The 26,593-nt window shown below is 42.3% G+C and overlaps 1 protein-coding gene across 1 annotated transcript in view; it reads right to left on the reverse strand.

Annotated features, from left to right (window-relative positions):
• Positions 1-26,593, reverse strand: part of ccn6 (cellular communication network factor 6) — a 36,256-nt gene that overhangs the window by 1,854 nt on the left and 7,809 nt on the right. The window contains exon 4 of the mRNA XM_067418573.1: positions 20,398-20,591. Coding sequence (XP_067274674.1) covers positions 20,398-20,591 — 194 coding nt within the window. The remainder of the gene's footprint in view (positions 1-20,397; positions 20,592-26,593) is intronic.

Here is a 26,593-nt window from a genome sequence, read left to right on the forward strand (position 1 = left end):
TTTGCGGGGGATTCTTGAAAATAGATTAGCTTCACACAGACGTCTTCTAACTGTCACAGTACTTACAGGTAACTCCAGACTGTCTTTGATCATCCTGGAGGTGATCATTGGCTGAGCCTTTGCCATTCTGGTTATTCTTCTATCCATTTTGATGGTTGTCTTCCGTTTTCTTCCATGTCTCTCTGGTTTTGCTCTCCATTTTAAGGCATTGGAGATCATTTTAGCTGAACAGCCTATCATTTTTTGCACCTCTTTATAGGTTTTCCCCTCTCTAATCAACTTTTTAATCAAAGTACGCTGTTCTTCTGAACAATGTCTTGAACGACCCATTTTCCTCAGCTTTCAAATGCATGTTCAACAAGTGTTGGCTTCATCCTTAAATAGGGGCCACCTGATTCACACCTGTTCCTTCACAAAATTGATGACCTCAGTGATTGAATGCCACACTGCTATTTTTTTGAACACACCCCTTTCAACTAATTCAACTAATTGCCCAATTGCACAGCCTTAAGAGTGTGCATATCATGAATGCTGGGTCTCATTTGTTTTCTGAGAATCTACTGAACCTACTGGTAACTTGTTTGCCACGTAGCAATAAAAAAATATACGAAAAACCTTGATTATTCTGGTTAGTCACATTGTACTGCTATTATTTTGAACAAGACTGTGTATATATATATATATATATATATATATATATATATATATATATATATATATATATATATATATATATATATATATATATATATATATATATATATATATATATAAACTGACAATCAAAAATGTGGCAAGGCACAAAAAAATGTACAAGAAAAATAATACATGTTTAAAATAATTAGTCAATCCTAAAGCAATATTCCATCAACTGTTACATGTATAATTTTGCTGTACTTCAGTTAGCATGTATCCCATCTGTGAAACTGAAATGTGGATCTAAAGTAGGTTAAAAAAAATCACACCTTTTTTCAGAATATTCCTGGAACATGAATATACAGTTGACATATAATGAAGTTAGGGTCAACTTTTTATGAAGTCAACTTATTTTAATAATATACTTAATATCTCTATGTAAAACTAAAATAATGATGCGGCCACTATTATAAGTTTGCCCTGTAGATTAGATTCAAATCATTAGTAAAACAAATTTTGGTCCCAGTTTACAAAATAAAACATTACTCTGCAAATATTGACCATTTTAATAATTTAATGTGTTAACTTCCTGCCTAAAAGGGGTGGTATCCGGTAGATTTTAAATTAAGCCAGGAGTAGGCCTTAATCTAGAACAGTTAATTGTGTTTTAAAAATTGCTTTTTGAAACACAGATTGGGGGGGGGGGGGGGGGTTCAAAGTTTCAAAAACTAATGTTGGACGTTTGATAGAGTATTTCTGTGTCAAAAATACTCCTTCCGGTTTTTCACAAGTTTCTGAGACTTTTTTTCGAGTATGGCTCGACTTGACGTTAATAGAACGGAAGGTCCTTGTAAGGGCCGTACGGGCTCTTCTCCCGGTAGGGTGCGCGCGTGCGACTAAAGCGAGAAAGGAAATGCACACCCGTAAACACTCTCTCAGGGGCAGATCCAGTCGTCTGTGAACACTTATGTCGTTTATAGTCCGCGCCGCGCTCCACTTTATTCCTATGGTTGACGTTGAGCGACTTCAACGCTTCAGCACAGCATTCCGGGAAGGCAAGTCTGCATTTGAACCGGTTGAACGCATTTGAAATGACGGGAAGCTTCACAACATCGCTTCAGTCGCGTCTCAAAGTGGATTTCCACGCCACTGCTGTCACAGGACTTCACCAAATCATACTGTGGTGTGACAAGCAGCGGGGCGAGGGACCGCGAGAGCGGGCCGGTGATGAGTGTTGATGAGTGCCAGCTGCATGGCACACCGGTCTCGTCTCGCTCCAGCACCACCGCCTCGGGCAGCCACTTGCTGTCTTTCCTCATCCACGCTGCCCGAACTCTTCAGCACCGCGATCCCCCTCAGTAGCGAGGGCTCTCTGACAGCACGTCCCTCCTTCCTCCCGGGTTTCGGCACCAATGTAATACAGTTTGTAGATAGGAAGGAAGGAGGCGGGAACCGGCGAACATTTAACTTTTATTAAACAAACAAAACGAAAGTGTTTTTGACGGAGCGGTCCAAGCGATAAAGGTTCGGTCCTGCTTTGGAAGCAGCTGGTGAGTAAAACTGCTTCAAATGTCTCTGCTATTGGCTACCGTTGTATGAGTAAATATCAGTAAACGACACGTTGCGTGCTTCATCATTCAAATGCGCTAACGGTTACTCCATTGCTGTTCTCTGTATAACGTTACACTAGTCTGATGTGCAAAACCGTTTTGCTTGCTACTGCCAAGGTCCAGTCGCATACAATAGTCCATAAACCGAATCATGTCCTCATAAACTACGAGTAAAGACACACAAATGTTGACATGTCACTAAATACAGTACATACCACAGAGACGGACGTCCTGATGTTGCTGTTTCTCCTGTTCTATTTATTTCTGCCTCAGATTTGATTCTGAATCATTATCTGTATTAGTTGAGATAGCCATGGGTTTCTCCACGCTTGAGGACGTCACCGCTTTGTTCACGATCGTCATTCTTTAGCTCCGCCCACTCGATACGCCTCCAGGCGCTCGTTTTTTTCCGGAAAGACTCGGTACAGCCTATATTTCTTTTATAAATATAATAAAACTAAAGACTTTTCGGAGATATGAAGGATGCAATACTACTCTATAGGTACTCAAGATTGACATTAGATTGACTGAAACTGAGAGCTGAGGAAAAATAATATGAATATATAAAAATAAAAGGGGAAAAAAGGTTGCTTTCTCACAAGTGTTTTGCATTCCCTCGAGAAACTTTACATTTACAAAAATATTGTGAGCGAATGCAACTCTACCCACTCTGAGCAGGATTTGAACCATGGTCTCCAGCATGGAAGTCAGATGTGCTAACAAGGACTCTTGTCTCTAGCGTTAGTTGCTAAATCGTCTCTTGAGGTTTTCTGTAGGAGAATTATCTGATGGTTAAAAAAAAGACTTAAAGGGTTAGTTCACCCAAAAATGAAATTTCTTTCATTAATGACTCACCCCAATGTCGTTCCACACCCGCAAGACCTCTGTTCATCCTCGGAACACAGTTTAAGATATTTTAGATTTAGTCTGAGGGCTTTCTGTCGTGAATCAGCAGATTGATTCATGATTTGTATCGCCAATGTCACGTGATTTCAGTTTGCCAGTTTGACACGTGGTCTGAATTATGATTCATGACCGTTTGAATCTTTATTTGAGGAACACGGAAGAGAAGACAATGGTGAATAAAGTCGGGGTTTTTTTTGTTATTTTTGGACCAAAATGTATTGTCGATGCTTCAAAAGAGTCTAACTAACCAACTGATGTCCCATATGGACTACTTTGATGATGGTTTCATTACCTTCTGGACGTGGACAGCAAGTGGGCATACACTTACATTCAAAGGACAGGAAGACCTCTGACTAAATCTAAAATATCTTAAACTGTGTTCCGAGGATGAACGGAGGTCTTACGGGTGTGGAACGACATTGCACTGTAAAAGGGTTTCTGTAAATTTTACAGTAGCTTACTGGCAGCTGGAAGTTAGTTACCAGTAAGTTACTGTAAAAGTGTTTACAGTATCGTTACTAATTTAATTTACAGTAATAATAATGTATACTGTAATGACATTTACAGTATGAGTACTGTATTTTCATTTACAGTACAAGTTCCGTATTTTCATTTACAGTAATAATACTGTATAGTATTATTTACAGTATGAGTACTGTATTTCATTTACAGTACAAGTACCATATTTTTATTTACAGTATTAGCATTGATTTCCTATAACAGAATTATATTTTTTTTTTTACGATTTGAGTTTAGCTTAATTTACTTTAAACAAAATTTATATAATTTAAACTATATGTCATAGGTAAGGTTGTGTAGCGACTCAGGCGAATCAAACACACAATCGCCAGTTACATTTAACAAATATGTTTTGAATGCTTTGTGCTTAGTAACAGACCTTCCCCCAACACAACAGAGAAAGATTCTCTGTTACCCTGGAAACCATCTGATAAGGCGTTTTATGGCCCAAAAGAATTTGGCCACATGAAAAGTTCCATACACAGAGAGTTAAAGCTTGTAAAACACACGCTTTTGCCTCAAATTATAGACAAACCATCTATAAATGAACATGCACCCCAGGACATTATATCTAAACACATAACTGTCTTGTAAAATGTTTCTTCTGTATGGTATTTTGCATCTTTTTGTCTTTGTCTTAACAATTTACTAGTTCATGTAACCTCATATATGTCATGTCTCCTATCAAATTAATGCTCACTTCACGACTTACACTTCCATGTATATCACTTATTCAGAGAATGCAGTGTGTGTTTGTTGCATTAATTAGAGTATGAATGGGCAGAGACCCATCGATTCGAGCTTGAAACAAAGAGCCATAAAATCTCCGGAGGAATTTCCCGCCTGGAAATCCCAACAATCTCATTGGTTAAGTCTAACCCCGGAGGGTGGGACTACTCCCAGACTTTAAAAGGAGGTGCTCGGATGCCCTCCCTCTCGCTCTCTCTCTGGCTGAACCAACACGCCACCGTGGCTGGCCCTTGAGCCAGGCCACCAATGCAGGCCCTCCAAGCAGGCCCCAACACTCTTCCGCAATCTTCTCTTCTACAATCCGCTCTTCCACAATCCTCTTCTCCTCGCTTCCCTACTGCTTCATCAACTTACTAGCCCCCAAGGGCATTCTTCAGAAGGAGAACACGGAGCATCTCTAGAGCAACCAGCCACTCCCCCCGACCTCGGAAAGAACCGCCGGACACGCAGGACATTTGAACTCGGAACACACGCACACACGCGAGAAGCCAAAACTAAAGCAAGTATTCTTATTTCCAAATTCAAACTGCTGTTTAGAGGGTGTGTTATTTTCCCGTTGGGACAAGTTAACTCCGTGAAGGTTGTATTTGATGAACTGAAGGAAGCTGCCCCCCCCCCCACTCTCTTTCTTCCTCTCTCTCTCTCTCTCTCTCTCTCTCTCTCTCTCTCTCTCTCTCTCTCTCTCTCTCTCTTTTAAAATGGCAGCTGATCAACTTTGTAGTTGGTCAAGCAAAACTTGCAATTTATGTGAGTAGGAAAAATAGAATAGAAAATAGGTCTGGCCAAGATATTATATGTCTTTTTAAAGCTTATGTGAAGTCAAGAATTGTTGTTGATTTTAAGTATTATAATTTAATGAATGATATGACATCTTTTGAAATGCAGTGGTGTTATAAGAGTATTTTCTGTGCTGTCATGGAGGGGAATTTATCTTTTTCTCTATTCTTGCATTGAGGTGCATAGTTTAAATATTAAATGTTAATGATTTTGTATAATTGATTGTGTGGAATAAAGATGTTTTTTAAAAAAAATCTCTCTCTCTCTCTCTCTCTCTCTCTCTCTCTCTCTCTCTCTTTATCTCTCTAAGTTCAGTCTATTCATTATCTTCGTTTATGTACCATATTCTTTCGTTTACTATCTATATTTCTACTCTCTTGATGCATATTTAGTGTGTACTTTCTGTGTGAATTGTAGTGTTATTTTTAGTCTGTGTTTATTAAACCTCCAAAAGACATTTAATGAGTTGAATCTGTTATTCTGCCACATACACGAAGTCAATGAAACTTACGATCTAACGTTACCTAACTGCTTATGCTACTATTTTAGTAAAGCAAACTGTACGACCACTTGAAATATTGATTTTGTCCTGATCAGTAAAGTTACTGTTTCTTATGTGCTCGTAAAGCAGTAATCCCTTATTGAGAATTGATTTGAGAGTCTATAACTAATTTGCAGGACAAACTTAGTAGGATAATTTCAAGCAATTCCGTAAAGGGTTACTTTTATTTAATTAAACAATTTTCCCTATCGGAAAATTTTAATACGTAATGAACGACTAGCAAATTATATTCATAAATTCATGAATATTGAATATTAAATCCCTTTTGAGTTAATTATTCCCCGAGACATTAAACTCATAGTCATTGTCGTTACAGTTGCAATAAAGTTGATGAAACAGATCTAATCAGAGCAGTCAGTTTTATTTAACACAGAATTCAACATACACAGAAAACAAAGGAACAAAACAACCAAACCAAACACAGAGTTTAAAAAGACAAACCAATTAATGAAATTAACAACAGGTGTGACAGCACTGTAAACTATGTTTTTTACCCCCAAAAATGAGTCCTCATGAACATTTGTCATTAAAAACTGTTTAACATTTACTTTAAAAAGTACATTTTACAAATGTGTTTGAATTCATCTTGTGTATTTAAAGTGATAGTTCACCCAAAAATTTAAATTTGAATTTGTTGAATTTGATGATCCAAAATGTAGGTGTCTTTGTTTCTTCAGTAGAACACAAATGAAGATTTTTAACTCCAACCGTTGCTGTGTGCCAGTCATATAATCATGTTGAATGGGTAACGTTCTATGAGAGCAAAAAAAAAAACATGCTTAGACAACATGCACAAAGAGCCCTGTGGCTCATGACACACTGATATATTAAGACACAAAACGATTAGTTTGTGTGAGAAATCGAGCCGCATTTATATATTTTTTTACCTCAAATACAACAATATATTCAACAGCCTGGAACGCGCTTCACTTCCGGTAAGGTCAAAATACACACTCTTGCTTGTATATCCCATTTCCAGAGCATGTATTTTGACCTTACCGGAAGTGAAGCGTGTTCCAGGCTGTTGGATATATCTTTATCTCTGTGGGGCACAGGGTAGACACAGGGTGGTAAAATTAAATCGCTAGTTAATACCACTAACAAGGCTCAAAATAGCCCCACACTAACACGGTAGCATAACGAGGGTCCCTACATTCAAACTGAAGCATTGAGAACTTTGTAAGTGTACAAACAGTTTAATAAGAAGACACTTTATAAATAGTGAATTACACATTCACGGACAGACGCCATCTTGGAAAACTGTCTCGATGAATCGATCCACGAGCGCTGTTCTAAGCGAGCTGGTCGATAGGAATTGCGTTTGTAAAATGTAATAACATGGACATTTTTATTTTTATTTATTTATTTTCTCTGTTGTGTTCCGTGTTTTCTTCCGGAAACAACGGACCATATGAGATTCCAAGTCACAATTCATCACTTAGCACAGCGTTCGTGGCTCGACAAGTCAAGACTGTTTTCCAACGCCTGTACGTGAATGCGTAATGCACTGTGTTTATAAAGTATCTTCTTATTAAACTGTTTGTACACTTACAAAGTTCTTAATGCTTCGGTTTGCATGTAGGGACCCTCATTATGCTACTATGTTAGTGTGAGGCTGTTTTGAGCCTTGTTAGTGGTATTAACTAGAAATTTAATTTCACTACCCTGTGCCCCATAGACTAGTGTTATAAGCTAATCTGTTTTTAGAGATAAACTCTTTACATTCGATTTCAATGAAAACGCATCCCAGAGAACGATCTACTCTGTAACCATCTGTTAATTACACCTAGGTTAATTTCTCACCGGAGTTGTCCTTTAAATCGATCTCTATGTCAAGGTCTTTTATTGTTTTAATACTGAAGATTTTGGCATACAGCTCATGAAAACCCAAAATTCCTCAAAAAATTAGCTTATCACGAAAAGGTTCTCTAAACGAGCTATTAACCTAATCATCTGAATCAACTAATTAACTCTAAACACCTGCAAAAGATTCCTGAGGCTTTTAAAATCTCCCAGCCTGGTTCATTACTCAAAACCGCAATCATGGGTAAGACTGCCGACCGACTGCTGTCCAGAAGGCCATCATTGACACCCTCAAGCGAGAGTTTAAGACACAGAAAGAAATTTCTGAACGAGTAGGCTGTTCCCAGAGTGCTATATCAAGGCACCTCAGTGGGAAGTCTGTGGGAAGGAAAAAGTGTGGCAAAAAACGCTGCACAAAGAGATGAGGTGACCGGACCCTGAGGAAGATTGTGGAGAAGGACCGATTCCAGACCTTGGGGGACCTGCGGAAGCAGTGGACTGAGTCTGGAGTAGAAACATCCAGAGCCAACGTGCACAGGCGTGTGCAGGAAATGGGCTACAGGTGCCGCATTCCCCAGGTCAAGCCACTTTTGGGCTACAGAGAAGCAGCACTGGACTGTTGCTCAGTGGTCCAAAGTACTTTTTTCAGATGAAAGCAAATTTTGCATGTCATTCGGAAATCAAGGTGCCAGAGTCTGGAGGAAGACTGGGGAGAAGGAAATGCCAAATTGACTGAAGTCCAGTGTCAAGTACCCACAGTCAGTGATGGTGTTGGTCCACTGTGTTTTATCAAGGGCAGGGTCAAGCAGCTAGCTATCAGGAGATTCTGGAGCACTTCATGCTTCCATCTGCTGAAAAGCTTTATGGAGATGAAGATTTCCTTTTTCAGCATGACCTGGCACCTGCTCACAGTGCCAAAACCACTGGTAAATGGTTTACTGACCATGGTATTACTGTGCTCAAGTGGCCTGCCAACTCTCCTGACCTGAACCCCATAGAGAATCTGTGGGATATTGTGAAGAGAAATTTGAGAGACGCAAGACCCAACACTCTGGATGAGCTTAAGGCAGCTATCGAAGCATTCTGGGCCTCCATAACACCTCAGCAGTGCCACAGGCTGATTGCCTTCATGCCACGCCGCATTGAAGCAGTCATTTCTGCAAAAGGATTCCTGACTAGCTATTGAGTGTATAACTGAACATAATTATTTGAAGGTTGACTTTTTTTGTATTAAAAACACTTTTTTTTTTTTTTGGTCGGATGAAATATGCTAACTTTTTTAGATAGGAATTTTGGGTTTTCATGAGCTGTGTGCCAAAATCACCAGTATTAAAACAATAAAAGACCTGAAATATTTCAGTTGGTGTGCAATGAATTTAAAATATATGAAAGTTTAATTTTTATCATTACATTATGGAAAATAATGAACTTTATCACAATATGGTAATTTTTTGAGAAGGACCTGTATATACACACACATTTTGTCATGACTGACTTACTAGCATGAAAAACAGAAAATAATTTCACAGCTAATCTCCAAATTAATGTGGAAACAACATAAAGAAATTTTAAATTATTGTTTAATGACATCATTTTAGGAATGAAAGCCAGTATCACTAATACTGATACTGCAACTGATGTCTTCAGTTATTATTATTTTGCAATTTTTAAGGTAAAAAAAAAACATAAATACTGTTCGGTTTCTCACACAAACCGATTTTAAGAATCCGTCTTACGAAATCATTGTGTCATGTGGAAATACACAGAAATTGTAAAAAGTTATCAAACACTTTACAGTCTTCATATTAATCCTTATTAAAGCTACAAGCATTCTTTAGCCAAGAGCCAAGATTCATTTTCTCTGTTAACTGTGTTCTTTTGATTCTGCTGCCACTGCTGCACATGTGGAGCTCGTGTCCCATTTTCTCACAACTCTTTACACTCATTTAAGACTGCTCTTTTGAGGATACTCAACAAACCGGATGTTTTGGCATAATTGTTTTTATTCGTTGAAGTGCGAAAGAGCACTTTTTAAAATTTATTTTTACACATTTTAGCAATTTAAAGAAGTTGTATGCCGTTTTTACACGGCACCCCTGCTCTCGCCAGATGCAGCGGCACGTTTGGGAAACACTTCTCTACATTGTTGGTCAATATCATAACGCTTTTGAATTAATTTATGATTACCTCTGAACTAACTCCAGCGTATTCATTGCCTCTTCCTGGTACTGCACATTGAACACATAGTAGTAGCCAAACAAGATAGCTAATGCAGATTGAAAATCTGTTAGCTCTTGTGGCTCTATGATGACTCTGCCCTCCATTGTCAGCATCCATTTTTTGCAATGAAAACAGAATTTCCTGTAACAGACAACATCATAGCAGATTTTTTTTTTAGTAAGACTTTTTAAATACTTCTTTGGAATCTTAAAAAAAAAAATCTATCACTTTCTCAATGAAAATAAAAAAGCAGCATAACTGTTTTCAACATTGATAATAATCAGAAATTTTTCTTGAGCAGTAAGCCATCTTAATTACAAAGATTTCGGAAGGATCAAGTGACACTGAAGACTGGAGTAATGATAACAGGAATGCATTACATTTTAAAATATATATAAAAAGAAAACAGTTATTTTAAATGGCAATAGTTTTTAAAAATATTACTGTTTCTGATCAAATAAATGCAGCCTTAAAGCTTTAGGATAAGTGCTTATGATGTACAGCCTGGTTGGATTGGCTGCTGCCTAAAATAAGTTAACATAATTTAATAATTTATTTACAAAATATTAATCTCCAACAAGAGGTTCCTATGATATGGTGTAAAATCTGCAATGCGTTTGCATAGACAACTTGCAGTGTTTGCACACAAACTGCGCATCCATCTTGACTGTTGCTTTTTTAAACCGCATCTTAATGATATAAGGTTAACGTTTTAATATCATATAATATATAAGAGTCATATAATCACCATCTTCTGCTTACCAGTTTCCTCAGATGACGGTAACCGCCAGAAAATAATTCCAAGACACCCCCATGTTTCAAATGCCGGTTTTAACAGCAAACTTTAAACAAAAACAACAGATTCACATCAAAATGCTGTAATTCATTAATCAATGAAAAATATTACTCAAAGAAAAACGGTTAAGTTACAACCTCACACACCGGACGCGAAGCTCGGTGCTGCGCAGCTGAAATTGGAACACATTCAATGTAACGCACACCGGCGGCGGCATTCGGTGCCTATCCGCGGCCACTCAGGAAGTTGCCCAAAATCCTGCCGCACCACGGATTGCCATTTCAAGGTTTTATATTAAATTTATATTATATTCCTCTCAAACCGTCAATGTACATAACTTACTGATCACTGTGCTATAAGATACACCTATCGTGCAGCTCTTCTGTCAGAAGAAGATTCAAAACTGAGCTTTGCGTCCGGTGTCGGTGTGCGACCCCCTCACTTTTCTTTCAGTATTTTGAGATAGTTTGCTGCTCCTGCTTAGCTAATTTACATGAAAGAGGTAGAGGAACATTAAAAGAGCTTTTTTTTAACTATTGGTCAATGAAAAACTTAATTCACCCCGTTGAAGTAGCGTAAATCACAAGGACAACCGTAACCACCGCCTTGACAAATATGCAGAAAAAAGGGCTTTGACAGGAATTTGCTTATTTCAATTTGCAGCACTGGTTCATGTTAGGTTGTTGATAGTAAGGGAATGCATTTGAAAATATCTCAGTCTTACATAAAATAATGAATGACCGAAATAATACTAACCTTTTTGTTGAGTCTTTCCTCAGTTGCCCCCACCAACCGAAAAAAAAAAAAAAACTTGAAAAGACTCCATTGTCATTGGTCAGTTTTTCGCGGGCATTGTCACTACTGTAAATCGATTTACAGTAGAGAATAATTACAGTAGTAAACACATAGTTTCCCATAATCCTTTGCTATTAACAGTATTATACTGTTGGTACATTTAACAGTATTATACTGTACATATTACAGTAAAATACTGTTCAAATGACAAAAATCCGTTACAGTGTGGGGTGAGTCATTGATTAAAGAAATTTCATTTTTTGGGTGAACTAACCCTTTAAATCATCTCAAAACAGTTCCCCCAAGCCCCCACACAATGTTAATCTAGAGATTAGAATCCTGTGGTCAATTGTATCAAAGGCAGAGGACAAGTAAACAACTGAGTTACCTTAATTAGCACTTCAAATATCATTAAGAACTCTATATATTGATCGAGACTCATCAGACCAGGCAACATTTTTCCAGTCTTTAACTGTCCATTTCTGGTGAGCTCGTACAAATTGCAGCCTCTTTTTTCTATTTGTAGTGGAGATGAGTGGTACCCGGTGGGGTCTTCAGCTGTTGTAGCCCATCATCCTCAAAATTGTGCGTATTGTGGCTACACAAATGCTTTGCTGCATACCTCGGTTGTAACGAGGTTATTTGAGTCAAAGTTGCTCTTCTATCAGCTTGAATCAGTCGGCCCATTCTCCTCTGACCTCTAGCATCAACAAGGCATTTTCTCTCACAGGACTGCCGCATACTGGATTTTTTCCCTTTTCACACCGTTCTTTGTAAACCCTAGAAATGGTTGTGCATTAAAATCCCAGTAACTGAGCAGATAGTGAAATACTCAGACCGGCTCGTCTGGCACCAGCAACCATGCCACGCTCAAAATTGCTTAAATCATCTTTCTTTCCCATTCTGACAATCAGTTTGGAGTTCAGGAGATTGTCTTGACCAGGACCACACCCCTAAATGCATTGAAGCAACTGCCATGTGGTTGATTAGATAATTGCATTAATGAGAAATTGAACAGGTGTTCCTAATAATCCTGTAGGTGAGTGTATATATATATATATATATATATATATATATATATATATATATATATATATATATATATATATATATATATATATATATATATATATATATATATATATATATATATATATATATATATATATATATATAATTACACACAAACCTGCCTCCTGGTTTAGTTCTGGAGAAATAATTTTATTGTAAATGTACAAAAATGTATGTTGATATAACTTATTAATCAAACCATTTTTTTTACAGTGTAGTTTATGTACCGTATCCAACAGTGCCCAATTCGTAGAAAGTGCCTAGAATATTTGCATCAGTTTATGGTGGTTTTCTTTTCAGTTGAAACTTTTGTGTTTGTGTCAAGCCTACACATGCCTATTCTTGACTGTTTGTTTCCATGAGAACTCACTGCAAGATCCTTAGGAATGCTATCATATGCTGTCATCTTATATGAGTACTGACACCTGACACTTAAAGGTCAGTCCTTGCAAATCCACTAATTGAGTTGGTAGTTGAATAAGAAAACGCTTTCAGGGGTTTATATGAATGCTTGTCTTATTCAACTACCAATTCAATTAGTAAAAGAATGGCAGATAGATTTCTGCTAAAAAAGTATGTGGACTTAAATCACATTTAGAATGCCATCCCATTAGATAATAAAATACAGCCTGTGGTAACACCTGTTGCCGGTTGCATAAAGTGCTTGACTAAAGTTAGTCATATTTTTTTCTTCAAGACTAGTACTAGCTTTTTTAATTAATTTACATAAAAGTTAGATCGGTCTAATTTTAATCAGAATAGTAAGACTGATTATCTCTTACCTAACTGCTAGTTGGTCGAACTAGTTCTTAAAGCTTAACTTTTTTCATTCTGGTTAAAGCTCACATTGTAAATAGCAATCAATAATAACGTTTAATTTTTTTTTTTTTTTTTTGCATATTTGACCTTTGCTGACAAAATTAGTCATGAGCAAAAATGAGTTAATTTTCACATTCTCTATTTAAAAAAAAATAAAAACACTTCAAAATTATGTAGGCCTATGGTTTGTTGGACGTTTTGTTTATATCAGCATAAGTTTGAAAATTACCTTTTAATTTTGTTTCAGACTCATTCCATCGAGAATTCACTATAAATATTTTCAGATATTTCAAGTTGGATTGCTGCAATTTATAACGTTACCAAACTTGTGCTGAGGAGAAGCACCAGTCTTCAGAAAACAGACAAATAAAGATCATTTTAGATGTTTAATAACTCTTCGGAGCATTGGGATCACTAGACGAGAGCTTAAATAATTAGTTTACTTAAAAATTAAAATTGCCTGAAAATTTACTCACCCCCATGTCATCCAAGATGGTTCATGTCTTTCTTCAGTGGAATATATATATATATATATATATATATATATATATATATATATATATATATATATATATATATATATATATATATATATATATATATATATATATATTTTTTTTTTAGGAAAACATTTCAGGATGTTCTCCACACAATGGACTTCATTGGCAACCAAAAAGTTGAAGGTCCAAATCAATGCAGTTTCAAAGGCTCTGCACAATCTCAGCTGAGGAATAGGGTCTTATCTAGAGAAGCCATTGGTCATTTTGTAAAATAAAAAAAATCTTTATATACTTCGTAAATTGCTCATTTTGGCTGCTCTGCTAAAGACTGCAAAACACCACAGAATCAGGTCGGAAAGGTTACGCTAGGCGTAGCCTTTGAATATGCATTGATTTGGACCTTCAACATGCTATTGTAGTCCATTGTGTGAAGAAAAATTGGGACGTTTTCCTCAAAAACTTGACTGGAAACAAGACTGAAAAAAGAAAGACATGAACATCTTGGACTGAAGGAAGAAAGACATGAACGTCTAGGATGAGATGGGGTGAGTAAATTACCAGGAAATTTTCATTTGAAAGTGAACTAATCCTTTAATGTACCCTTTTTTCTGAAAATCTCAAATTCAACCCAAATTTTAATTTTTCATGTACAATTACAAATTTTGCCTGTAAATTAGCCTGGGAACAGTTCAAGTCATCAGACTTGAACCCAGTGCTGATGCTGTCTGATTCCGAGGGATCAGACCAGTTCAGCCTGGAGGCGGGTGGCGTGCAGGTGAATTCACCTCTTCACTCCCCCGCTCAAGAAGAGCTTGTGGACGTGTTGACACGCGCTGTGGCCAAACTGAACAACGAATGGCCACAGGAAGAAGTCGAAGTCCAGCCGAGCAAGCTGGACGGATGCTTCTTCAGGAAGCGTGTTCAACTGCCACGCAGAGGCTTGCCGTTTTTCCCAGATTTGCACAACGAGTTGTGCATATCGTGGGGAAAACTGTACTCAGCGCGCCTATCAAACCCCCTGGTGCTAGATTTCGGGTGTGTCGGGTGTGCCCCGGGCTACGTGCGCGTCAGAGGCTGGTTACGGGACGCTGCCTCGTGTCGAGGAGGCACTAGCAAGCTATTTGTCTCCCGAAACAGCAGCTTCCCTGAAAGCCCCAGTTCTGCCCACCAAGCCATGCAGGGACACGTCGTCCCTGGTGGGCAGGGCTTATCGAGCGGCCGGGCGCGCTGGTAGTTGTCTGCACACCATGACGGTACTGCAGGCCTACCAAGCGGAGCTCTTAAAGGAGCTTGATGAGGGATAGGGTCCGTCTCCGGACGACATTACCGAGCTGCGAAAAGCGACCGACCTGTCTCTCCGCATCACCAAAGAGACGGCCCGTGCTATCGGCCGCTCTATGGCTGGCTTGGTGTGCGTGGAGAGGCACCTCTGGCTGAAACTATCGGGGATGAAGGAGAAGGAGAAATCCTTCCTCCTAGATTCCCTGATAGCCCCTGCGGGTCTCTTCGGCGGCGCAGTCAATAGCGTCGTCGAGAGATTCCAGGAGGTGAGGAAGCAGTCGGCGGCTTTTCGCCAGTACCTCCCTCGCAGCTCGGGGCCTCCTGATGCCAGCAGGGAGGCCTCGGGTGGCCAGTCCCGGCCGTCCACCAGCGCCGCCTATCGGCAGGCGCAAAAAGAGAGCGTCGCTTCCCGCGCCCCTCCTGAGGGAGCTTGGCAAAGGAGGCGGCGTTCTCGCCAGAAGTCTTCTAAGCCTAACGGCCGTTTCACACCGCAAGCGTGAGCGGCGCGTGAGCAGCGCGTATTTTTTTCGGCGCCCATGTTAATCAATGAGTGCATTCACACCGGGAGCAGGAGCAGCGCATGAGCGTCAAGCAGGAGCGTCGCGTGAGCAGCAGTGAAGCGGGGGTTTCGGCTGAGAGCCTATTTTTGCTGCGCTGCTGACGCTTCTGACGCTCAATTAAAGTGAAAGCACACTTTTAAAGGACAAAATAAATGTAATTCCACACAAAAAGGGCCTAAAATGCACACAGGAAGCACGTGTAGTGTATTTGAACAATAACTGGAGTATGTCAGAAAAGAAAACAAAGAATAAAAAATATCTGTGGAAGATTTTAGCAATTTAAACTTGTTTTGATTATTCAGTTTGGATGAGAGTATGGTTATGATTATAACAAATAAAGTAAACTAGCCAGAAAATATAACAAACTTTCGTTTAATTTAGTATTTAATACTCTCGGTCTGCAGCTGCAGTCACGGTGTAAAGTGAAAGCACACTTTTGATGGACAAAATAAATATAATATCACAAAAGCGCTCAAAATGCACACAAGAAGCACATGTGGTGTTTTAACATTAACTGGAGTATGTCATGAAAGAAAACGAAGAATAAAAATCATCTGTAGAAGATTACCCATTTAAACTTGTTTTAATTATTCAGTTTGGGTGAAAGTATTATAAAAAGTAAAGTAAACTAGCCAGAAAATATAATAAACTTTCGTTTAGTTTAGTATTTAATACTCAGACAGGTATAGGCTCTATCATTGTAGGAGCCGCTGCTGTGACGCTGCACCAACGCTTCCAGTGTGAATACTGTCGTGCGTCTGCAAAGAAGGATTCAGGCAAAGAAGGATTCTGGCAAACGGTCCTAACTGCGGCGGGACCGTTCAGAGCTGGCCCTCCCGCGGGCAGACGACCGAGGTCGTTCCGAACCCGCAGCTCTGGGGAAATCGATGCTTTGCTCCCGCCGTTAACAACGCTTCAGGCCTCATCGGTTTCCCGCGTGCGTACGCCGCTCCAGCTGCCTCAAAATCGACCTGCGGCGGGGCAGCGAACGCGTGCGCACATCGAAAATCCTCCCCAAATAAACTCTGCTGGGCGACAGCTTCAGGAGGTCGGGCAGGAGGTTTGGTGGGTACCAGAGACCTGCCTCGAGAGGCTGGTTCCCCCAGTAGAATATATGGGCGCATGGTCATGCCTCCCGAATATCTCTGCTTGGGTCCTGCGTACAGTGGGAGGGGGGTACAGACTGCAGTTCAGGGCCCCACCACCGAGATTCAGTGGGGCGGTCCCCGTGGTCCCCCCGGCCCAGAGGCAGGTTATAGAGCAGGAAGTGCGCTCCCTGCTGGTCAAGGAGGCTATAGAACGAGTTCCTCCGCCAGACAGGGAGTCGGGGCTTTACAGCCGGTACGTCATTGTTCCCAAGAATGGTGGAGGCTTGCGTCCAACATTAGATCTGAGGTACTTGAACCGGTCTCTCAGGAGATTCAGGTTCAAGATGCTCACCATTCAAGCTATAGTGACTCAGATCCAGTTCGAGGACTGGTTCGTCACAATAGATCTGAAGGACGCATATTTTCATGTCTCCATCCTCCCTGCCCAAAGGAAGTTCCTGAGGTTCGCTTTTGGGGGTAAAGCATACCAATTTCGGGTTCTTCCCTTCGGCCTAGCTCTTTCCCCTTGCACCTTTACCAAGTGCATGGATGCAGCGCTGGCCCCAATGAGGCTCCAGGGCATCCGTGTACTCAATTACATTGACGACTGGCTCATATTGGCTTAGTCGCGCGAGATGGCGATTCGGCATCGAGATGTCGTTTTGTCTCATCTCAGGTGCTTGGGGCTGAGACTGAACACGAGCAAGAGCGTGTTAACGCCCTCCCAGAGAACAACGTTCCTGGGAGTAGTATGGGATTCGACCACGTTGCGGGCGGGCATGTCTCCCGCGTGGGTCCAGACCATACGGGCGGAGGTCTCAGGTATGAAGCTAGGCCACAGCGGCACTGTGAAGCAGTTTCAGAGACTGCTAGGCCTCATGGCAGCAGCTTCCAACGTGATTCCGTTCGGCCTGCTATACATGAGGCCCCTCCAGTGGTGGCTGGGGACCAGGGGGTTCTCCTTGAGGGGAAAACCTTTCCGTATGATCAGGTTAACGCGCAAATGCCTTCGTTCCCTCGTGATATGGAAAAATCCCAGGTTGCTGTCCCAAGGGCCAGTGTTAGGAGCGTCATGTTGCAGGAAGATCCTTTCAACAGACGCCTCCCTCACGGGCTGGGGCGTGGTCATGGAAGGCCGGTTTATGAGAGGTTTGTGGGGGCCCCAGCATTCTTCCTGGCATATCAATTGCCTGGAAATGTTGGCGGTTTAAAAGGTTCTGAGGAGCTTTCTCCCGGACCTCCACGGCCACCATGTCCTGATACGGTCCGACAATATGTCTGTGGTATCGTATCTGAATCATCAGGGGGATCTGAGGTCGCGCCCACTATGCAAGTTGGCGCTTCAGATCCTCCTGTGGTCCCAGGGGAAACTGTCATCTCTCAGAGCGATGTATGTCCCAGGGGACCAGAACCAGGGAGCGGACGTCCTGTGGAGGCAGGGGCTAAGGCCTGGGAAGTGGTGGAGGCCATGTGCGAGAGGTTCGGCCTGGTGGAAGTGGATCTGTTTGCGTCTCTAGAAACGACCCACTGTTTCTACCACCCCCAGAGGGGCTCAGGACTCAGGCATGACCAAGGCTACGTCTGTACGCATTCCCCCGATCGTTCTGCTCCCGGGAGTTCTAGAGTGGGTCCGCTGGGAGGGCATCAGCCTTCTCTTAGTAGCACCCCAGTGGCCGACCCGGGTTTGGTTCTCCGACATCGTGGCACTCCTAGACGGCCTCCTGTGGCCTCCTCTGAGGAGGGACCTGCTGTCTCAGGCAGGGAGAATGATATTTCACCCCAGGCCTGAGCTGTGGGACCTCTGGGTCTGGCCCTTGAGGGGGCACAGTACCTAGGGGATGGCCTGCCACAGGATGTCGTAGAGACCATTCTCAGCTCTAGGGCTCCCTCTACGAGGAAACTGTATAGCCTAAAGTGGAATGTCTTTTCCAGCTGGTGTAGAGAACGGAGGGTGGACCCAGTTAACTGCACTGTGGCTTCAGTGCTGGAGTTCCTCCAAGACCGTTTCTCCGCCGGTCTGATTTCTCCCCATCAACGCTGAAAGGTGTATGTGGCTGCCATAGGGGCTTTCCACTCGCCTTTAGATGTGGGTCCACTGGGTAGACACCACTTGGTTGTACGGTTTCTCCATGGGGCTCGGAGGTTGAGGCCTGCGGCTCATCCCAGAGTCCCAGCCTGGGATCTGGCAGTGGTTCTTGAAGGGTTGGTCGAGGCCCCCTTCGAGCCACTGGAGTCGGCTGAGGCGAGAAACCTGACCCTCTAGGTAGCCTTTCTCCTCGCCATAACTTCTCTGAGGAGTGGGGGACCTCCAGGCCTTGGCGGTTACGTCAACCTGCTTGGAGTTTGCCCCAGGTGGGGTGAAAGCTATCTTGCACCCCAGGCCGGGCTACGTGCCCAAAGTTCCATCTACGGGGATGAGGTCAGTGTTTCAGTGTTTCAATAGCCACGGCCTATCGGGTGCACAATCTGCCTTCACCCATGGCCGTGAGGGCTCACTCTACGAGGGGCCTGGCCTCCTCTGTGGCCCTCCTTTCGGGAGCTTCGCTTATTGAGATTTGCGAAGCAGCGGGGTGGGCTAACCCTCACACCTTTATCAGATTCTATAAGCTGGACCTCCCGGCTATGCTGGGTGCTAGGGTGCTCGCGTCCTGAATGTGCCTGGGTTTTTCAGCTTCACACCAGGACGGGCGTGTTTCGGTGTGGCCTAGTGGGTATTCGTTCCCCAGAGTGTCGTCACTCGACGACACAGTGCGAGTTCCCTCGATAAAGGGAACGTCTCGGGTTATGTATATAACCCTTGTTCCCTGAGAGGGAATGAGACACTGCGTCTCGTCGCCACACCTTCACGCAGAGCGCTCGCTTCATCGCAAAGGCTGTCTGTTGTAGGAGACGGCGCCTTCTTATAGCTTTCGCGTATGCTGTCACCTACTACGTCATGACAAAGCACCAATCGGATTGGTGGCAGATTTCATTCATACTTCAGAGACGTCATGCCGAGGGCGTTCCCCAGAGTGGCGTCGAGTGACGACGCAGTGTCTCATTCCCTCTCAGGGAACAAGGGACGTTTTTGAGACGCTCTGAAGGAACGGTGGGATCTAATGCTTTCAAAACTAGCTTTGCTATTGCTAGCCACTCCGGAATTGCCTACCCTCCCTTTAACATAAAAGTTTCAAATGGAGTAAAACTCCACAATTAATCTTAGTACGATCAGCCTAATCAATTGATGCTACCCTTAAAATAAGCTGAATTAAAATAATCAAGTATCCAATTTTTGACCAAAGTGTTTTTATCCAGCTGGCACTCAGCTCAAAATGCCTTGCTGTGAACGATTGAGAGTGTTTTGGCAGCACAGCGTTTTTTTTGTTGTTGTTTTTTTCCCATTGAGCCTCTTTGCTTGCTATGATATGAAGAGTTACTAGCATCTAATTTCACAGATAGTTGGTTTGTGTATTGTTTCTATATAAAAATGCCAATGCAATGTAAAGTATTTGCTCTTGCTCTTGATTAAAATTATTTTGTTTCATTATAATGCTTATTGTTGGCATGCTATTGTTGGAATATTGTTCCTGGATCCTTGGATTATACCAGTACAGTATGAATTATCTGTTTTATTATGTTTTTTTTTTTTTGGGGGGGGGGGGTGAACTAACCCTTTAAAACCAACAGATAAAGCATGTGATGTTTCAGCAGGATAGATCTCTTACCTTCAGTCCCTTTAGAGCATTTTTATCACATGGTCGAAGCAGACAGAGTCGGCGCTCTTTTCTCATCTCACACTTGCTGTTGTTGTTGTTGACTCGTACAGAGATGCCGATGCCACAGGTCCGCGAACAGGCTGACCATGGTGTGGTCTGGACCAAACAGTTCTTCTTCCAGGCTAAGGGAGGATCCCTGTAAGCTTTCAGTGTTACAGTCACAAAGCACTATGTCATCCCACAGCACACATTCAAACATCTGACCTCACCTCAGGTTTCACATTCTTACAGCAACAATCAATGAGTACTGTATAGTTATTGTTCTGGTCTTGAAGGCTAACTAACCATGTGTTTCTCAGGAATTTCTAGGAGGATTTTAGAATAGTTTTCAATAGGGTTATGAATAATAGTAATGAATAAGGTTAATACAAATAAAAAAATAAATAATAATAATTTAGTCAGCCACCAATTGTGCAAGTTATCCCACTTAAAATGATAAGAGAGGCCTGTAATTTTCATCATAGGTACACTTGAACTATGAGAGACAAAATGAGAAAGATTTTTTTTTTTTTTTTTTTTTTTTAAGAATTTATTTTCAAATTATGGTGGAAAATAAGTATCTGGTCAATAACAAAAGTTCATCTCAATACTTTGTTATATACCCTCTGATGGCAATGACAGAGGTCAAAAGTTTTCCTTAAGTCGCCACAAGGTTCTTACACACTGTTGCTGGTAGTTTGGCCCATTCCTCCATGCAGATCTCCTCTAGAATAATGATGTTTTGGAGCTGTCACTGGGCAACACAGAGTTTCAAAGAATTTCTACGGGGTTGAGATCTGTAAACTAGCTAAGCCACTCCAGGACCATAAATAGCTTCTTACGAAGCCACACTTTTGTTGCTTTACAGTTGGTATGGTGCAACTCAGTATTATTTCTCCTCCAAACACGACAAGTTGGGTTTTTACCAAAAAGTTAGATTTTGGTTTTATCTCACCATATGACCAGGGCCGGCCCGTGGCATAGGCGGAATAGGCAAATGCTAGGGGCGCCATTCGTCCATAGGGGCGCCAAAATGAGTGATTTTTTCGGTTTTATTAATGTTTTTATTAATATTAATTTGAAATATTACCAAAAAAACCTTAAACAAATCCCCAGACTCTTCCCAGACCACCGCATCAATCTCCTCCTGCCCAGCGAGTGCTTTAGTGTGTCTGATATTGAACGCGCGATCAGTTTAACATTGGGAATTTGTTGTTGCATCGCCTCTCGCGCATCTAACAGACAGGAATGTTTCGCTTTTAATGTGCTTGTTCGCTCGCGCCAGTGAAAGTTGGAAAGTTGCCTAATTATTTATGACGGATGGCCAATGTGTCAAAAAGACCGAAGCCCTCTGATACAGGAAAGATAAGGAATAAGGGAATAAAGACAGGTAAAGTGATGAAATGAATGAACAGTTTATCTAAATGCATTATCTAAATATGAATGTTTGCTAATTAATTCCAGTTATTTTTACCTTAAACTTTATGTAAGCAACTGTTCTGGGTGATCAGAATCTGTAAAAAAAATCATGTCAATTGTTTATAAACACACACACACACACACACACACACACACACACACACACACACACACACACACACACACACACACACACACACACACACACACACACACACACACACACACACACACACACACACACACACACACACACATATATATATATATATATATATATATATATATATATATATATTTTTTTTTTTTTATTAATAGCCTAATGTTTTTACTCTGTTGTGCAATTGTAAGGGGATATATGCCATATATATACACACACACACACATTTATATGGGGGCCACATTTATATGGGGGGCACGTCTGGCACTGCAGGATTTGAGTCCCTGGCGGCGTAATGTGTTACTGATGGTAGCCTTTGTTACTTTGGTCCCAGCACTCTGCAGGTCATTCACTAGGTCCCCCCATGTGGTTCTGAGATTTTTGCTCACCATTCTTGTGATTATTTTGACCCCACAAGGGTGAGATCTTGCATGGAGCCCCAGATCAAGGGAGATTACCAGTGGTCTTGTATGTCTTCCATTTTCTAATAATTGCTCCTACAGTTGATTTATTCACACCAAGCTGCTAACCTATTGCAGATTCAGTCTTTCCAGTCTGGTTCAGGTCTACAATTTTGTTTCTGGTGTCCTTTGACAGCTCTCGTCTTGGCCATAGTAGAGTTTGGTGTCTGATTGTTTGAGGTTGTGGACAGGTGTCTTTTATAGTGATAACAAGTTCAAAACGGGTGCCTTTAATACAAGTAACAAGTGAAGGACAGAGGAGCCTCTTAAAAAATAAGTAACAGGTCTGTGAGACAGAAATATTGCTTTTTTTTGTAGGTGACCAAATACTTAATTTCTACAATCATTTGCAAATAAAATCTTTAAAAAAATGTGATTTTCTGATTTTTTTGTTCTCATTCTGTTTTAATAGTTGAAGTGTATACCTATGATGAAAATCACATGCCTCTATCAACTTTTTAAGTGGGAGGACACAAAAGCTGTAATATTCAGGTTGGAAGTATGAGTATGTGTAATCTAAGAAATGAAAGTGTCTTCAAGTAATGTTAAACACAAACTTGTTTTACTTAAATCAAAAACTTGATCTAAAAAAAACAAACTAAGAAATTCCAGAGTGAACCCATGATGTTTAATTCTCTTATGGCAGTGCAATATAAATTCTCTTCAAGGGCAACCATATAAACAAATTGAATTAGTTACACTATACTTAGAAACATAAACGAATGAGGATTTTAACATTCCAAGATTTTTACTGCCATCAAGGCAGGCTATTTGCACTTGTGTAAATAGTATAAACAGATGTTATTTACCAACATTTTCTGTGGTAACAAGGCATTTTTCCATAAATGATATTCAACATAATTGTATCAAAACTGGAACAATCATTTTTAAGTCAACGTGATATCAAAATTATATACTGTCTTAATATCAATGGACTTGTTGGCATAACCTTTTATCAAAATGTAATAACCCTCTTCACTCCTGTACTATATTTTTCTTTTCTGCTGATGTAACAAACAACAAAGGTGGTGAAAAATATTATTAACCAATTAAGGTCCAGATTTACTAATAGCTTCCGCCCGTGCAGACCCTCTTTTGCCGTTAAACTGTCAGTATTTACAGCATACTCGGAAGCTATAAACGGGAGGGGGGTGCATAGTAGCGTCAGTTATCGCTCTTCAGCATAACGCTCTGTGTGAAATTGTCTGTCTATTTATTGTTGTTTGTCCAACTACATATATATATCAAGTATTGCGACCAAAAGTAGCGAGTTCAGACGTGTCTGAACGTGTTCAGATGTGTGCCTCCATTTCATGTCGGGTGCGGACACACAACTCCGTTGTGTGTGCTTTGTCTGGGTGTTCAGCATGCCACAGTGGATCTCGAGGGAGCCGCTTGTGAGCATTGTGAGAAGCTGATGTTCAAAGTGCTTCGCTCGAGGTTGGCCGTTTTCAGTGACGGCGGTCAGCCCCGTGAACCCCGTGGTTCTGGTCCCGCGGCCGCCGAGGCGGCTCGGCGTCGCAGATCATGGGGTTCACAGCTGGATTAATCAGCGAAGATTGAGACTGCTGAGGCACTTTCTATTTCTATCATCCGCTGACAGTTCAGATGATCTCCTTCCCTGCGTGGAAGCCCGTGCTGCGGCTTCTTCCCCCCGGGGTGGGCGGTCCGATGCTCGTCCTCTCTGGTTCTGAGGAACTGGACGAGTTCGACATCGAGTCGGGTGGTGAAGGTATTGTGTCGCCACTTCATCCACCCGTCAATGAGGAGTTGGTTGAGGTGCTGACCCGTGCAGTGGCCAAATTAAACATCGATTGGCCACAAGAAACGCAGGAATAAACCATACTCCGCACGTGTCTCCAATCCCCCAGTACTGGATTATTCTAACGTGCTGGGGGCGCGCGAGGCTGGTTATGGGACGATGCCGCGGGTGGAAGATGCTCTCGCGAGCTATCTTTCGTCCGAATCGGCATCGTCCCATAAAGCCCCGGTACTGCCCACCCACCAAACCATGCCGCAATACATGCGTGTTGGTGGGCAGGGTGGCTGGGCGGGCTGGTAGTTTCCTTGCAGGCATACTAGGCCGACCTCCTCAAGGAACTAGACGAGGGAGAGGGTCCCTCTCCGGAGGATATTTTAGAGCTCTGGAAAGCTGCCGATTTGTCTCACCGCATCACCAAGGAGACGGCCTGTATCATCGGCCTTTCCATGGCTTCTATGGTGACTGTGGAGAGACATCTCTGGCTCAATCTGTCGGGGATGAAGGAAAAGGACAAAACCTTTCTCTTAGATTCCCCGATTTCGCCTTCGGGTCTGTTCAGCGACGCCGTTAACACCGTTGTCGACAGATTTCAGGAGGCGAAATGAAGGCAGCTTTCCGCCAATTCCTCCCTCGGCGTTCTAAGGGGAAGGCTGTCCCAAGTGGGCAGCCTCAGCCGTCAACCAGCTCCTCGCACTGGCAGGTGCAGAAAGAGAGCGTCGCTTTTAGAGCCCCTCCTCCGGGAGCCTGGCAACAAAGGCGGCGCTCTCACCAGCAGTCTTCAAGGCCGAAGGGCAATCTGAGGAACGTCCTTCTCGCTAAGAAGGCTGCTGGGAAGAAGTCCTAGCCGCGGCAGGATTTCTAAGAGCGGTCCCTCCCGCGCGGGGGCAACCGAGTTTGTATTCCGTGCGGCACTCTTGGGAAAACCCATGGGCAAGTGCTGTCTCAGTCGCCTCGAAAAAGACCTGCGACGGGACGGCACTTGTCTCCACACAACGGAAATCGTTGCCAGCTTCTCCCTGCCGGGGTTCCGAGGTTCGGATAACACCCGAGGTCAGCCTCGAGAGGCTGATTCCCTTAGCAGATTACCTCGGCACATGGAAATGCCTTCCGTATATATTAACATGGGTCCTGCGTATTGTAGAAATAGGGTACAGACTGCAGTTCGATCACCCCCCTCCAAAATTCAATGGGGTGACATGGACCACAGTGGTGCCACAGTGGGTTCGGGTAATGGAACAAGAAGTAAAATCCTTGCTGGCGAAGGAAGCCATAGAAAAGGTTCCGATGTTGGAAAGGGAGGCCGGGTTCTACAGCCGGTACTTTATAGTTCTAAAAAAGGATGGAGGGCTTCGGCCGATTTTAGATCTAAGGTATCTGAACCGGTCTCTGAGGAGATTCAGGTTCAAGATGTTAACTATCCCTACCATCGTGAGTCAGATCCTGCCCGACGATAGATTTAAAAGACGCCTATTTCCATATATCCATCCTTCCATGCCACAGGAAGTTCCTGAGGTTCGCTTTTGGGGGCAAAGCGTACCAATATCGTTTACTTCCGTTCGGTCTAGCTCTTTCCCCTCGCACGTTCACGAAGTGCATGGATGCAGCTCTGGCTCCATTGAGACTTCAGGGCATCTGTGTACTGAATTATATCGACGACTGGCTAATCCTGGCACAGTCATACGACATGGCAGTTCGACATCGAGATGTAGTTCTGTCACACATCCAGTGCTTGGGGCTGAGACTCAACACGAAAAAGAGTGTGTTGGAGCCGGCCCAGAAGACAAGTTTTCTGGGGGTTATATGGGACTCGATTTCGATGCGGGCGCAATTATCCCCTGCGCGAGTCAAGACCACTCTGGCGATAGTCTCAGGAATAAAGCTAGGCCAGAATATCACTGTGAAACACTTTCAGAGTGTTAGGGCACCTAGCGGCAGCGTCCACTGTTATTCCCTTCGGCCTGTTGCACATGAGGGCCCTGCAGTGGTGGCTAAAGACCAGGGGGTTTTCCCCCAGGGGGAACCCTTTTCGTATGATCAGAGTAACACGCAAATGCCTTCGGGCTCTAGTCATATGGAAGAAAGTCTGCTTTCTGTCTTAGGGACCAGTGCTGGGAGCATCATGTTGCCGGAAGACCGTTTCAACAGATGCATCCCTCACTGGTTGGGGCGCGGTCGTGGAAGGCTGCTTTGCAAGAGGTCCGTGGGAGGACCGTCATTCCTCCTGGCACATGAATTGTCTAGAGATGATAGCGGTCTACAAAGCTCTGAGGAGTTTTTTCCTGGATCTCCGCGGGCGTCACGTTTTGGTCCGCACGGACAATATGGTAGTCGTGGCATACTTGAACCGCCAAGGGGGGTTGAGGT

Source organism: Pseudorasbora parva, chromosome 15, assembly GCF_024679245.1.
Source record: "Pseudorasbora parva isolate DD20220531a chromosome 15, ASM2467924v1, whole genome shotgun sequence".
Taxonomy (NCBI): Eukaryota; Metazoa; Chordata; class Actinopteri; order Cypriniformes; family Gobionidae; genus Pseudorasbora; species Pseudorasbora parva.